At 32.3% G+C, this 12433-nt stretch overlaps 1 protein-coding gene across 5 annotated transcripts in view; it reads left to right on the forward strand.

Moving 5' to 3' along the window:
- The window catches only part of LOC149776049 (uncharacterized), a 48477-nt gene extending 37883 nt beyond the window's left edge, over positions 1-10594 (forward strand). For all 5 annotated transcript variants that reach the window (XM_089942294.1, XM_089942298.1, XM_089942299.1 and 2 more), the window contains 3 exons: positions 1718-1801; positions 5502-5585; positions 6828-10594. In XM_089942294.1, coding sequence (XP_089798420.1) covers positions 1718-1801; positions 5502-5585; positions 6828-6856 — 197 coding nt within the window. In that variant the 3' untranslated portion in view covers positions 6857-10594. The remainder of the gene's footprint in view (positions 1-1717; positions 1802-5501; positions 5586-6827) is intronic.
- The last annotated feature ends 1839 nt before the right edge of the window (positions 10595-12433 follow it).

The following is a 12433-nucleotide window of genomic DNA, read 5'->3' on the forward strand; positions in this document are numbered from 1 at the left end:
TGACAACCTTAAAAATACTTCCCAGTTTAGAGGTAATTGTACTAGATGTAGTGTCATTTACTTACCTGCCACATCTGTAGTATGGGTGACACTAAATGGGAATTTGAAGCAAGAATAAAAGAACACCTTAGGGATATCCAAAATATGAAGGAGAGTCCAGTGTATAAATACTTACTGAACTTCACTACAACATAAACTGTGTTTAGTATCAGGTATAATAAATGATCCATTCTGAGCCAGAACTCATTTGCAGCGAAAAAAATCGGAAAGATAGAGAACTTTTAGGCAGAAGGTATGCCCCTATGCATACCATTCCAACTCAGTGGATGTGGTGGCATTAAGGGTATTCATGTGGTGGGTAATGCGGGTTAACTACTCAAGACTTAATTTGATGAAATGCCTCTAGTACCTAAACATTGTTTCTGACACTTTGTTATAAGCATGTACCCTGATCACATTCTCTGCTTATATTGCTGATGTTTATTGTTTGCTATGGAAAGTAATAACTAAATTATTGAAGAGGATCATGAATTAATTTTGTTCTTCATATTTATGCAAATGACGTTCAAGTGGAATGAAATAATATTATGATGCTTTATTTGTGTCCAAAGTATATTGTATCATTAGATATATTCAAGAAGTATTTGACTGGATAGGATTGTATCATTAGATATATTCAGGAAGTGTTTTACTGGATAGGATTGTATCATAAGATATATTCAGGAAGTTATTTACTGGATAGGATTGTATCACTATATATGTTCAGGAAGTATTTTACTGGATAGGATTGTAGCATAATATATATTCAGGAAGTGTTTTACTGGATAGGATTGTATCATTAGATATATTCAGGAAGTGTTTTACTGGATAGGATTATATCATTAGATATATTTAGGAAGTGTTTTACTGGATAGGATTGTATCATTATATATATTCAGGAAGTATTTTACTGGATAGGATTCTATTATCAGATATATTCAGGACGTGTTTTACTGGATAGGATTGTATCATTATATATATTCAGGAAGTGTTTTACTGGATATGATTCTATTATCAGATATATTCAGGAAGTGTTTTACTGGATAGGATTGTATCATTATATATATTCAGGAAGTGTTTTACTGGATATGATTCTATTATCAGATATATTCAGGAAGTGTTTTACTGGATAGGATTGTATCATTATATATATTCAGGAAGTGTTTTACTGGATAGGATTGTATCATTAGATATATTCCGGAAGTGTTTTACTGGATAGGATTGTATCATTATATATATTCAGGAAGTGTTTTACTGGATAGGATTGTATCATTATATATATTCCGGAAGTGTTTTACTGGATAGGATTGTATCATTAGATATATTCAGGAAATGTTTAACTGGATAGGATTGTAGCATTATATATATTCAGGACGTGTTTTACTGGATAGGATTGTAGGATTATATATATTCAGGACGTGTTTTACTGGATAGGATTGTATCATTAGATATATTCAGGAAGTGTTTTACTGGATAGGATTATATCATTATATATATTCAGGAAGTGTTTTACTGGATAGGATTGTCTCATTAGATATACTCAGGAAGTGTTTTACTGGATAGGATTGTCTCATTAAATATATTCAGGAAGTGTTTTACTGGATAGGATTGTATCATTAGATATATTCAGGAAATGTTTTACTGGTTATGATTGTATGATTTTACTGTCATTTAACAGAATTCAGACCATATCAGTGTGACGTCTGCAATGAGAGATTCTCCACAAAGAATGGGATGGAGCAGCATAAGAAATGTCATAAAGGTCTGAACAGTATATTTTATTGCAGAGTTCATTTAATTGTTTAAAATTTGCTCTTGTTTGTTCAGCAATTTTTACATTGCACCCGAATGCAGTGATGGAACATAATAATGACATAGAAAGCTGATATTCTCCCAGTTCACTTACATCCATATTGTCAGTACAGTACTCCCTCACTATAAAGCCTTTCATTATAACACTTTCGGTTGTAAGGTAGGTACGATCCTATTTTATTATGTAGTATTAAAATTTGTATGTGTAGTGTACTTCATTAGAAGCTGAATTCAGTATAAGGCTATATGCTGAATGGATTCGATTGACAGCATTATAATGAAGGAGTACTGTAATTTCAGCTTTACTGATATCCACCTCCTTCCACAATAGTATAGAACCTCCCTTAAGAAATCATTACTTTTCTTATATTAAGAGATTGTCTATTTTGTACACGTGTTACTTATATATCTTGTGGCCAGCATAGCCACAATTTATGTATATTTTTGTGTTTTATTCTTGTCTAGAAATGACACATTCTGAAATTTGTATGTATATAAAAATATCAGTTGAATAACACTCATTATTGATTAAACTCAATGTAGAACGAAACTATTGAAATAAGCAGAGAGTGTTAAATATAGCTCAAAATATGTTAGCTTCTTTCTTCAAAAGTAGAGCTGGTAGTATTAGCAGCTCTGCAGTAGAACATTATTGTCATCTAATATTAAATATAAATAAATGTTCGCAAGGAGAAATAGCCATTAAAGTTGAAGAGTTTTCAAAGGTAAATGCCTTAAGAATACAATATTCTTTCATCTAATGGCTGGAACCAGCTGCTTCTAAAAACACATTCTATTTTACTAAATGCAACATTTAATTATATTTGCTGACTAAAATTTAAGGAAATGGGACTAAAAGATACAAGTACAATAGCAAGTGCACGTAAACATATATTTCTTACACTATGATTTGTTTATAAAAATCAATTTAGTTATGCTATTGATATTATTTTTGAAGGACATGTGCCATTCACTAAATAGAACTGATCTTCCACATCCGAAACAACTGATGTTTCAGAATAATTGAAATTTGTATGATTTTTATGACACAGTTATTATGACTTGAAAAGAATTGGAGATACATTTTGGTTAGGTCGGCATCTTTTCAACTCAAGCTTAAACAAACACAACTTTTGATAAAGTGAGTGTCAAAAGCAGCATGTAACCAAAAATTAGACCTGTGTATCTTTCATATATTTCTGGCTTCTTATATATTCCAAACTTAATGTATAAGGATGCAGCTACTTCTTTAAAGAAAATAATATGATTTCCATGATCATATGAAACAGTTTGATTACTTTTGTTTTTAACCATCCCTTGAGGCTTCCTTCCATCACCCTCAAAAATCTTTAATTAAAGCCCGGTAAACTATAATTCTGGATCTCATTTGGTAATAGGATTGAGTAAGTTTTGAAAATAGACTGTTCCATAAGTCAGCACATAGTTTTCAGAAGAAAAGAAAGAGAATTAACCTTCTTGGTAACTTTAGTGTTATTATGTTTATCACAGGCAGAAAGTCAGCTCCATATGCAAACAATTCTAGTTAAAGGCATGGTGGCACATAGAGTGTTTATTGTGATGGATAAAATCTAAGAATGTTAATTGGATGAAATGAATCTGACTGTAATCATTTGCTATAAAAAGCACATTAAGCAATTCTCAGCTTGATTATATTACATTATTCTAAAGCACATTAAGCACATTCTCAGCTTGATTATATTACATTATTCTAAAGCACATTGAGCACAATCTCAGTTTGATTATATTACATTCTAAAGAACATTGAGCACATTCTCAGCTTGATTATATTACATTATTCTAAAGAACATTGAGCACATTCCTAGCTTGATTATATTACATTATTCTAAAGAACATTGAGCACATTCCTAGCTTGATTATATTACATTATTCTAAAGAACATTGAGCACATTCTCAGCTTGCTTATATTACATTATTCTAAAGCACATTGAGCACATTCCTAGCTTGATTATATTACATTATTCTAAAGAACATTGAGTGAATTCTCAGCTTAATTATATGACATCATTCTAAAGCACATTGAGCACATTCTCAGCTTGATTATATTACATTATTCTAAAGAACATTGAGCACATTCTCAGCTTGATTATATTACATTATTCTAAAGAACATTGAGCACATTCTCAGCTTGATTATATTACATTATTCTAAAGAACATTGAGCACATTCTCAGCTTGATTATATTACATTATTCTAAAGCACATTGAGCACAATCTCAGTTTGATTTTATTACATTATTCTAAAGAACATTGAGCACATTCCTAGCTTGATTATATTACATTATTCTAAAGAACATTGAGCACATTCCTAGCTTGATTATATTACATTATTCTAAAGAACATTGAGCACATTCTCAGCTTGATTATATTACATTATTCTAAAGCACATTGAGCACATTCCTAGCTTGATTATATTACATTATTCTAAAGAACATTGAGTGAATTCTCAGCTTAATTATATGACATTATTCTAAAGCACATTGAGCACATTCTCAGCTTGATTATATTACATTATTCTAAAGAACATTGAGCACATTCTCAGCTTGATTATATTACATTATTCTAAAGAACATTGAGCACATTCTCAGCTTGATTATATTACATTATTCTAAAGATTACATTGTTCTAAAGCACATTGAGCACAATCTCAGTTTGATTATATTACATTATTCTAAAGAACATTGAGCACATTCCTAGCTTGATTATATTACATTATTCTAAAGAACATTGAGCACATTCCTAGCTTGATTATATTACATTATTCTAAAGAACATTGAGCACATTCTCAGCTTGATTATATTACATTATTCTAAAGCACATTGAGCACATTCCTAGCTTGATTATATTACATTATTCTAAAGAACATTAAGCACATTCTCAGCTTGATTATATTAAATTATTCTAAAGCACATTGAGCACATTCCTAGCTTGATTATATTACATTATTCTAAAGAACATTGAGTAAATTCTCAGCTTAATTATATGACATTATTCTAAAGCACATTGAGCACATTCTCAGCTTGATTATATTACATTATTCTAAAGAACATTGAGCACATTCTCAGCTTGATTATATTACATTATTCTAAAGAACATTGAGCACATTCTCAGCTTGATTATATTACATTATTCTAAAGAACATTGAGCACATTCTCAGCTTGATTATATTACATTATTCTAAAGAACATTGAGCACATTCTGAGTTTGATTATATTACATTATTCTAAAGAACATTAAACTAAACAGATAAATGAAAAATCATTTTCATATCCAATCAAATTAGATTCAGTTTGAATAGAGTTATATTATCATGCTTTACTACTTCCACGGTATATTGTATTGCGTTTCCGAAGAGCTTTCTATTATCATGCTTTACTACTTCCACGGTATATTGTATTGCGTTTCCGAAGAGCTTTCTATTATCATGCTTTACTACTTCCACGGTATATTGTATTGTGTTTCCGAAGAGCTTTCTATTATCATGCTTTACTACTTCCACGGTATATTGTATTGCGTTTCCGAAGAGCTTTCTATTATCATGCTTTACTACTTCCACGGTATGTTGTGTTGCATTTCCAAAGAGCTTTCTATTATCATAATTTCTTTTAACAGATATTAAATCTTATCAGTGCGACATTTGTGAGAAGAAATTTACCACAAAGAGAGGGATGGAGCAACACAGGCAGCATCATTATAGTAAGAAAAATGCAGTATATATATTAATATCTTACACATGTCATTTCATTGCTTTCAGTATTTCCTTTCAAGTTAAGCGATTTTTATGTCACACCAACACACAAATATTAGGACAGCCACATCAAACCAACAGAACAGAGACCTAAAATCTAATATTCTACCAATTCACTTAAATACATATGGTCATTAATTACTGGTATACTGTTTCCTCCTCCCTTTCACAAGACACTTCCTTACTCTCACTTCCCTGGGCAAGACACTACACGACACTAGTATGGACCTGGGCAAGACAATACACTACACTAGGGTGTCTTTGGGCAAGATTATACACTATACTAGTGTGTCTTTGGGCAAGACAATACACTACGCTAGTGTGGCCATGGGCTAGACAATACACTACACTAGAGTATCTTTGGGCAAGACAGTACACTACACTAGAGTGTCTTTGGGCAAGACAATACACTACACTAGTGTGGCCCTGGGCAAGACACTACACTACACTAGAGTGTCTTTGGGCAAGACACTACACTACACTAGAGTGTCTTTGGGCAAGACAATACACTACACTAGTGTGGCCATGGGCTAGACAATACATTACACTAGAGTATGTTTGGGCAAGACAATACACTACACTAGAGTGTCTTTGAGCAAGACAATACACTACACTAGAGTGTCCCTGGGCAAGACACTACACTACACTAGAGTGTCTTTGGGCAAGACACTACACTACACTAGAGTGTCTTTGGGCAAGACAATACACTACACTAGTGTGGCCATGGGCTAGACAATACATTACACTAGAGTATGTTTGGGCAAGACAATACACTACACTAGAGTGTCTTTGAGCAAGACAATACACTACACTAGAGTGTCCCTGGGCAAGACACTACACTACACTAGAGTCTCCCTGGGCAAAACAATACACTACAGCTGCATCAAGATAATATTTCCTCTCATGTCTTTTTTTCTGTTGCTATTAAATAATTTGCAAATAAGCAAACCAACAAAACAAAACAGTTATCTCATCTTTGGTAAAACTTTCCTCATTGTTATATGCAGTAATATTTATTTGATGATGAAATTTCAAGTAAATAGAATCCTGATGTGCATGTCCTTCTGATTTTAGATTTAAGGAGATGTATTTTGTGTGAACGGTTTTTGTACTAGACCATTACATTCTAATAGCATGTTTGGATCAGTGTCATATTAATTTATGGTGAATCAAAGTTTGTTTTACTTCAGGGCCCATGGTCTTGTCAAAAAGACAATAATGAGATGCAGTTAGATTGAAGACAGAGGTACCGATACTGATGGAATAATGGAATACTGTCTGAAATGGTTCTAAAACTTTCTAAACAAGAAAAAGACTTGCCATAACAATTATTATCAAAATAAATTTCATGGTGACTGACTAATCTTCTTAGGGCACCATACTATTTAATTATTATTTTTATAAAATGTTGTGTGATCTTTTGTTGGTAGAGAGTTTCATAATCACACATGGTGGCATTTGAAGAAACAGTGTAAAGCCAATCATACTTAAAGGGTGTCTGTGTGTTCTTGTCAGCATCGCCATGACATACAAATATGCCTTTCAGCAGCTAAATAAAGTCGGTATAAGGAAACTTCACAAATCTGGTTGCAGTATAATGTTGATTATCCGGACTCACTGGGGGATGTATATTTCATACAGACAATTGGCCTACAGATGATTGACAATTTACCTTAGTTAGGACATGCTGAATACTGTTTCCACAGGTGTGTAAAAGTCTCTGCAGGCAGCTGTCAGTGAAACAATCAAATGACTGCCACATTCACCATGGGTAATCCCAAAAGGACGTTCCCCATAATCCCCAAATTCATCAAGTTCTTAAATAGATATTTAGTGTTTAGCGCAAGTTATAAGATGAACTTGGAGCAGGAATGAAGGTGGCTACAATTTATCACATATTATGAAAGAGAGTAGGTAAAAGCTGATTAAGGAGGCCTGTGATATGGAACAAACTGAAATGGTCCCAAAATGCAGACAGTGAGAATAAAAGCAAACAAGACAGGAATGCCACCAATTTGGAATGCAAAAGATGGATAAAAATAAATCTATATATTTATTTAGTATCACTCATATCATGAACCTTATCAAATAAATATAAAAGCATCATCATCTTATATTTAATGTTATTTAAAACAATGCATGTGAAAATTGGGAAATGGCTATTTCTTGTTAAAGAAAAATGAAGTGCATGTGATTTGCCTTTAATCTTGCCATTGATAATGTATACCATGAGTTTGCAAGTCAGTTTAACTCTTTGCATATGACTTTTAGTTTTCTTACATGCTTAAATTTTGTCTCCGTAAATTTTACTTAGTAATAATGGCGCAATATTTTACGATATTGCACACCTTCATATTGCACTCATGTGCACGACAAGTGTGCTCAATATTTGTATAGTGTATTATGAACTACTTTGAAAACAAATCATTTACACTTATGTAGTAGACGCTTTATGTTTTGATAGCTTAAATTACTTCTGAATGCACTAAAGCATCTGTTTCTTGGACTGCCAAATACCAGCTTCTTTGCAATATTCCGCATTAACGTTTTGATACAGTGTTTCAGATCTTGGCCAGTGATAGACGTCAGAGAGATCATAAAGTAGCTGGGGTTTCTACAAAGAGCATTCATGTGCCAATGAATAAACATGTCTGCTTTAGCTGGTAATAAGAATGGCAAAAAATATACTTACAGTTTTGATCCTGAATTACCTCAAAATGTATTTTCTTAATTCCACAAATCCGAATTACATGAGCTATGTCATCGGTTCTAAAGCTTGATTACACATTTCGTTATTGTACTGTAATTTCGACTACATTCCAGGTGCAGTTACATCCTCCTGACTGCACTCAAAATGAAATGAATATTATATTCCATAGCGTCTTTTTGATAATTACAGTAAAAAGACTATATTTTTCCCACATTATGATTCCAAACATTTATTGACAGAACAGAAACACACATGATGATGTGAACACACTGCTTCCACGCTGCTGAAATAAGATGAACTTCTTGTATAATTGACACGAATAAATATAGTCCTTAAGCATGAAAGTTAGTAGAATCAACTAAAATACCAAACTCCATTCATTCCAAATCGAATGGAAAAGTTGTTACAATGTGCATTCATTCACAATATGACTCTAAATTTCAATTTTAGGTAGACCAAAATGCCATTTTCTTTTGAAAATGATGTCTAATGCACGACTAAGTTCAAATTTATCTGGGCGGAGTTATGTGCACATTAATAATGTTGTTATTGTGTATTGATGAATCTGTGCTTGTGTATTTAGTTTGAAATACAGCATAAATTCAGTTACTTTGTTTCTTTTAGTGTATTTTTATTGATATAATTAAACCTTAGGTAGAATAAGAAAATAATAAAAAGGTTACTACATTTGTATGGGAAAATATGAACTTGTTTTGTCGGATGGATATACTACACTCCTGAGGTCATGCAGTATATCCATCCGAAAAAGTCGTTTCTATTTTCCCATACAAGTGCAGTTAACAGATAAATCCTGTTTACATTTTCCAGGTCTTTGTACATCATATCTTTCAAAATGCTCAATGAGGAAACTACACATCATATTCTTTTCTGGGTCATATTTTGACCATTCAGATTAATTTTTCCAGGATTTCTTGTACTTTGTCACTCACTTATCTTTATGATGTTTACCATTGCTCTCTTTCTTGTCATCATCAAATTTCTGTTGTTTAGGTGATGACTGTGCACGATGCAAGAACATCCATATTTTTTCAGTTCTTGTCTCAGTGAGTCTTGATCAACAGTAATCTGTTGTTTGTTATATTTCATCTGACTCAGTTAACATTAACTTTTGTGACTAGCAAAGTTTTTGCCAATGTGTTTCTATCTGTATTTTTATTAGAGTCTTGTGTTGGCTACATTCACCATTTGTGGCTGTGGGACTTACCTAATACCTTATTATATCTTGATTATTGGAATGAGTGAATATGATCAGTATACCTGGGTAGATTAGTGTGCAGTCTATTTTGACAATCAGAACCCATATTTACTTGATACATGAAAGAACACATAGCCATTTCTTGAAGTTACTCTGTTAACACAATAAATACATCAGTTAATCATGAAACAGAATTCCATCCGATGTTTCATCAGATGAAGTTGACACAAAACGATGGCAGAAAATTTCCTGCTGTGGCAGTTTGATGAGGGCAGGAATTTCAGTGATCTGTCAGAAAATTTACCAATCGTTTATTAGGAGGCCTGATTCTATGGTCTTGTGTAAATTACAAAAATGAGATAATTGATCCAATGTCAAATCACAGTTTGTCTTGTGATTTGTTCTTTTCTTTTGTATGCAATATATATATATATATATATATATATATATATATATATATATATATATATATATATATATATATATATATATATATATATAATAGTTTCGATTTCTTTTATTTAATTTTCTGAATATTCATATTAACCCAATACTTTTTAGTTCATGTGAGCAAATTGCAGAATATTTTGTGCTTCAATTTATTTTTATTTCAGTTACAAGTTTGTCAACATTTGTTCATTTTCTGTTTCATTTTGATTATTTGTCAGTGGCCATATAGATGAAGACATGCATAATGAAAAGAGTTGTTTCAAATTTGGTTTTTCATGCTGTGACTGCTTTGCTAGTTAGATTTACTTTAAATGCATGTATTGTTTTATTAGCAATTATAAATTACCATTGCAGTATAGTGCTTACTTTGAGTTATCTTGCATAATTCAACATTTCACAAAGGAAAAGCCACGTCCTCATGATAATTTCCAAATAACTTTTATTGTTGACGAGTGTCAGATGACATACTGCACACAGTAATTGCTGTGGTTCCAATAATGTTATCCACTTATACATCATTAAGGTTAGTTTGTTGTGTTTGACCTTTTTTATTGTTTCTTGAAATAAACCAGAAATAATAACGAATATCTTTGATCATCTTTTCCAGATTTCATTATCAGATATAACCATTGCATGTCACTAAAGCAAAAACTAAGTGAAATAGATTATGTTTGTTAATTAAAATGCATCACCTAGAATTAATGCCCACACCTTAAAAATACGCAGCAGACAAAATATGATTTTATTTAAGTAACTGTGACAAAATGAATTTTATTTCTCATAAACTGACAGAGTCTATGCATTTCAGTTTAGCAAGGAATCCTGATCTTGTCATTTACATTTGTTTTCATATGCATCATCTTTGCCACTATTCTGATGAAAATTATTATTACCATAGTGAATGGAATGAGGAAAATAAAGAATACGTAAATGAATGTATGATTAACTATTGAGTTGCTTGCTATGACAGCAATGCCGCCTTCGTGGGAATTTTGTGGGAACAACTTGATATAGTAACTGGAGAGTGTTCGATCCACAAACTTTGGCCCATTACCTGATTATTTTAGCCATTTTTCTGTTAGGAAAGATTCATCAATATCCTGACCGTTATGCATAAATGGGTTGATTGGCGATTATAACGTGAGGACATCGCGTTTAAAACAAAAGATGCTTGTAGTACAATTGGGGCACAATGACCAAGAACAGGTCTAATAGTTCTCCCCAGCCCTGAAAAACAAGCAAATGAAGAAACACACTCCAACAGAAAAGCCTATGGATGGCAAACCCACCATTACAGATGAAAACAATCAACAAACACATACGAGAAACAGCACAAAACTCTAGAACAGCTGCCTCAAGCCTTATAAGGAAGGGCGGCCATCTGAATCATTATTTAGCAATTTGAATCTTTCTCAAGATTTGGAAAATGGAAAGTGCATTACTAAAAAACAAATGTACATACAATATAGGAAAGTTAATGTGATCATAGCTTGTATGGACATTTGTCAGCCTTGATGTTTCCTTAAACAGAATAGCCGCGGACATGGTATCTAATGTAAAGAAAAATGCCGAAGTGCGGATAATTAAGAAATGTATATGCACTGATCTAAATCAAATACATTTATTGAAGAAAATTGTCAATGAAATATTAGATCTAATGTTGCACCGTTTCTTTTCATTAACTTTTTACCAAGGGAATTGGTTTTATTTATAAAAAAAGAAGAAAATAAAATAACGTACAGCTCTGGAACAATTGATTGAATATTTGGCTTTCAGGATGAGAAAAAAATACAGGTTCTATCTATCTGTTTATCTATCTATGTATCTATCTATCTATGTATCTATCTATCTATCTGTCTGTCTGTCAGTCTGTATATCTATCTATCTATCGATCTATCTATCTGTCAGTCTGTATATCTATCTATCTATCTATCTACCTATCTATCTGTCTGTCTATCAATCTGTCAGTCTGTATATCTATCTATCTCTCATATATATATAGTGAGTGTGTGTGTGCGTGTTTGTAACTCAAGAAAGCACGTACAGAGACTGACAAACAACATTCATAAATTAGATTGACCTTTATGATACATATTTCTTACATCCACAACGTCTGTGAAGATTTCCAGGGAGTATCCATTAATAGGCATCATTATGCATCGGACTGATATAGACAAACACAGTTTAAATAAAGACAGCTAATTAGTATCCGTCATTAGCTTCATCCTATATTATATGTGATCTGACCAATATAAATAATTTCCGTCTTAGTAGAGACATATAGACTACATCAGTCAGTATAACCGTCTTTCAATGTGTATGTGTCTAACCGATACACATCCATATACATCCTAAATAAAGACAAATAGCTAAAATTCAATAGCAAGCCCATTGACAGTAAATATGCATCTGACAGATAC

Source organism: Sinohyriopsis cumingii, chromosome 18 (genome assembly GCF_028554795.1).
Source record: "Sinohyriopsis cumingii isolate HCF-2022 chromosome 18, ASM2855479v2, whole genome shotgun sequence".
NCBI lineage: Eukaryota > Metazoa > Mollusca > Bivalvia > Unionida > Unionidae > Sinohyriopsis > Sinohyriopsis cumingii.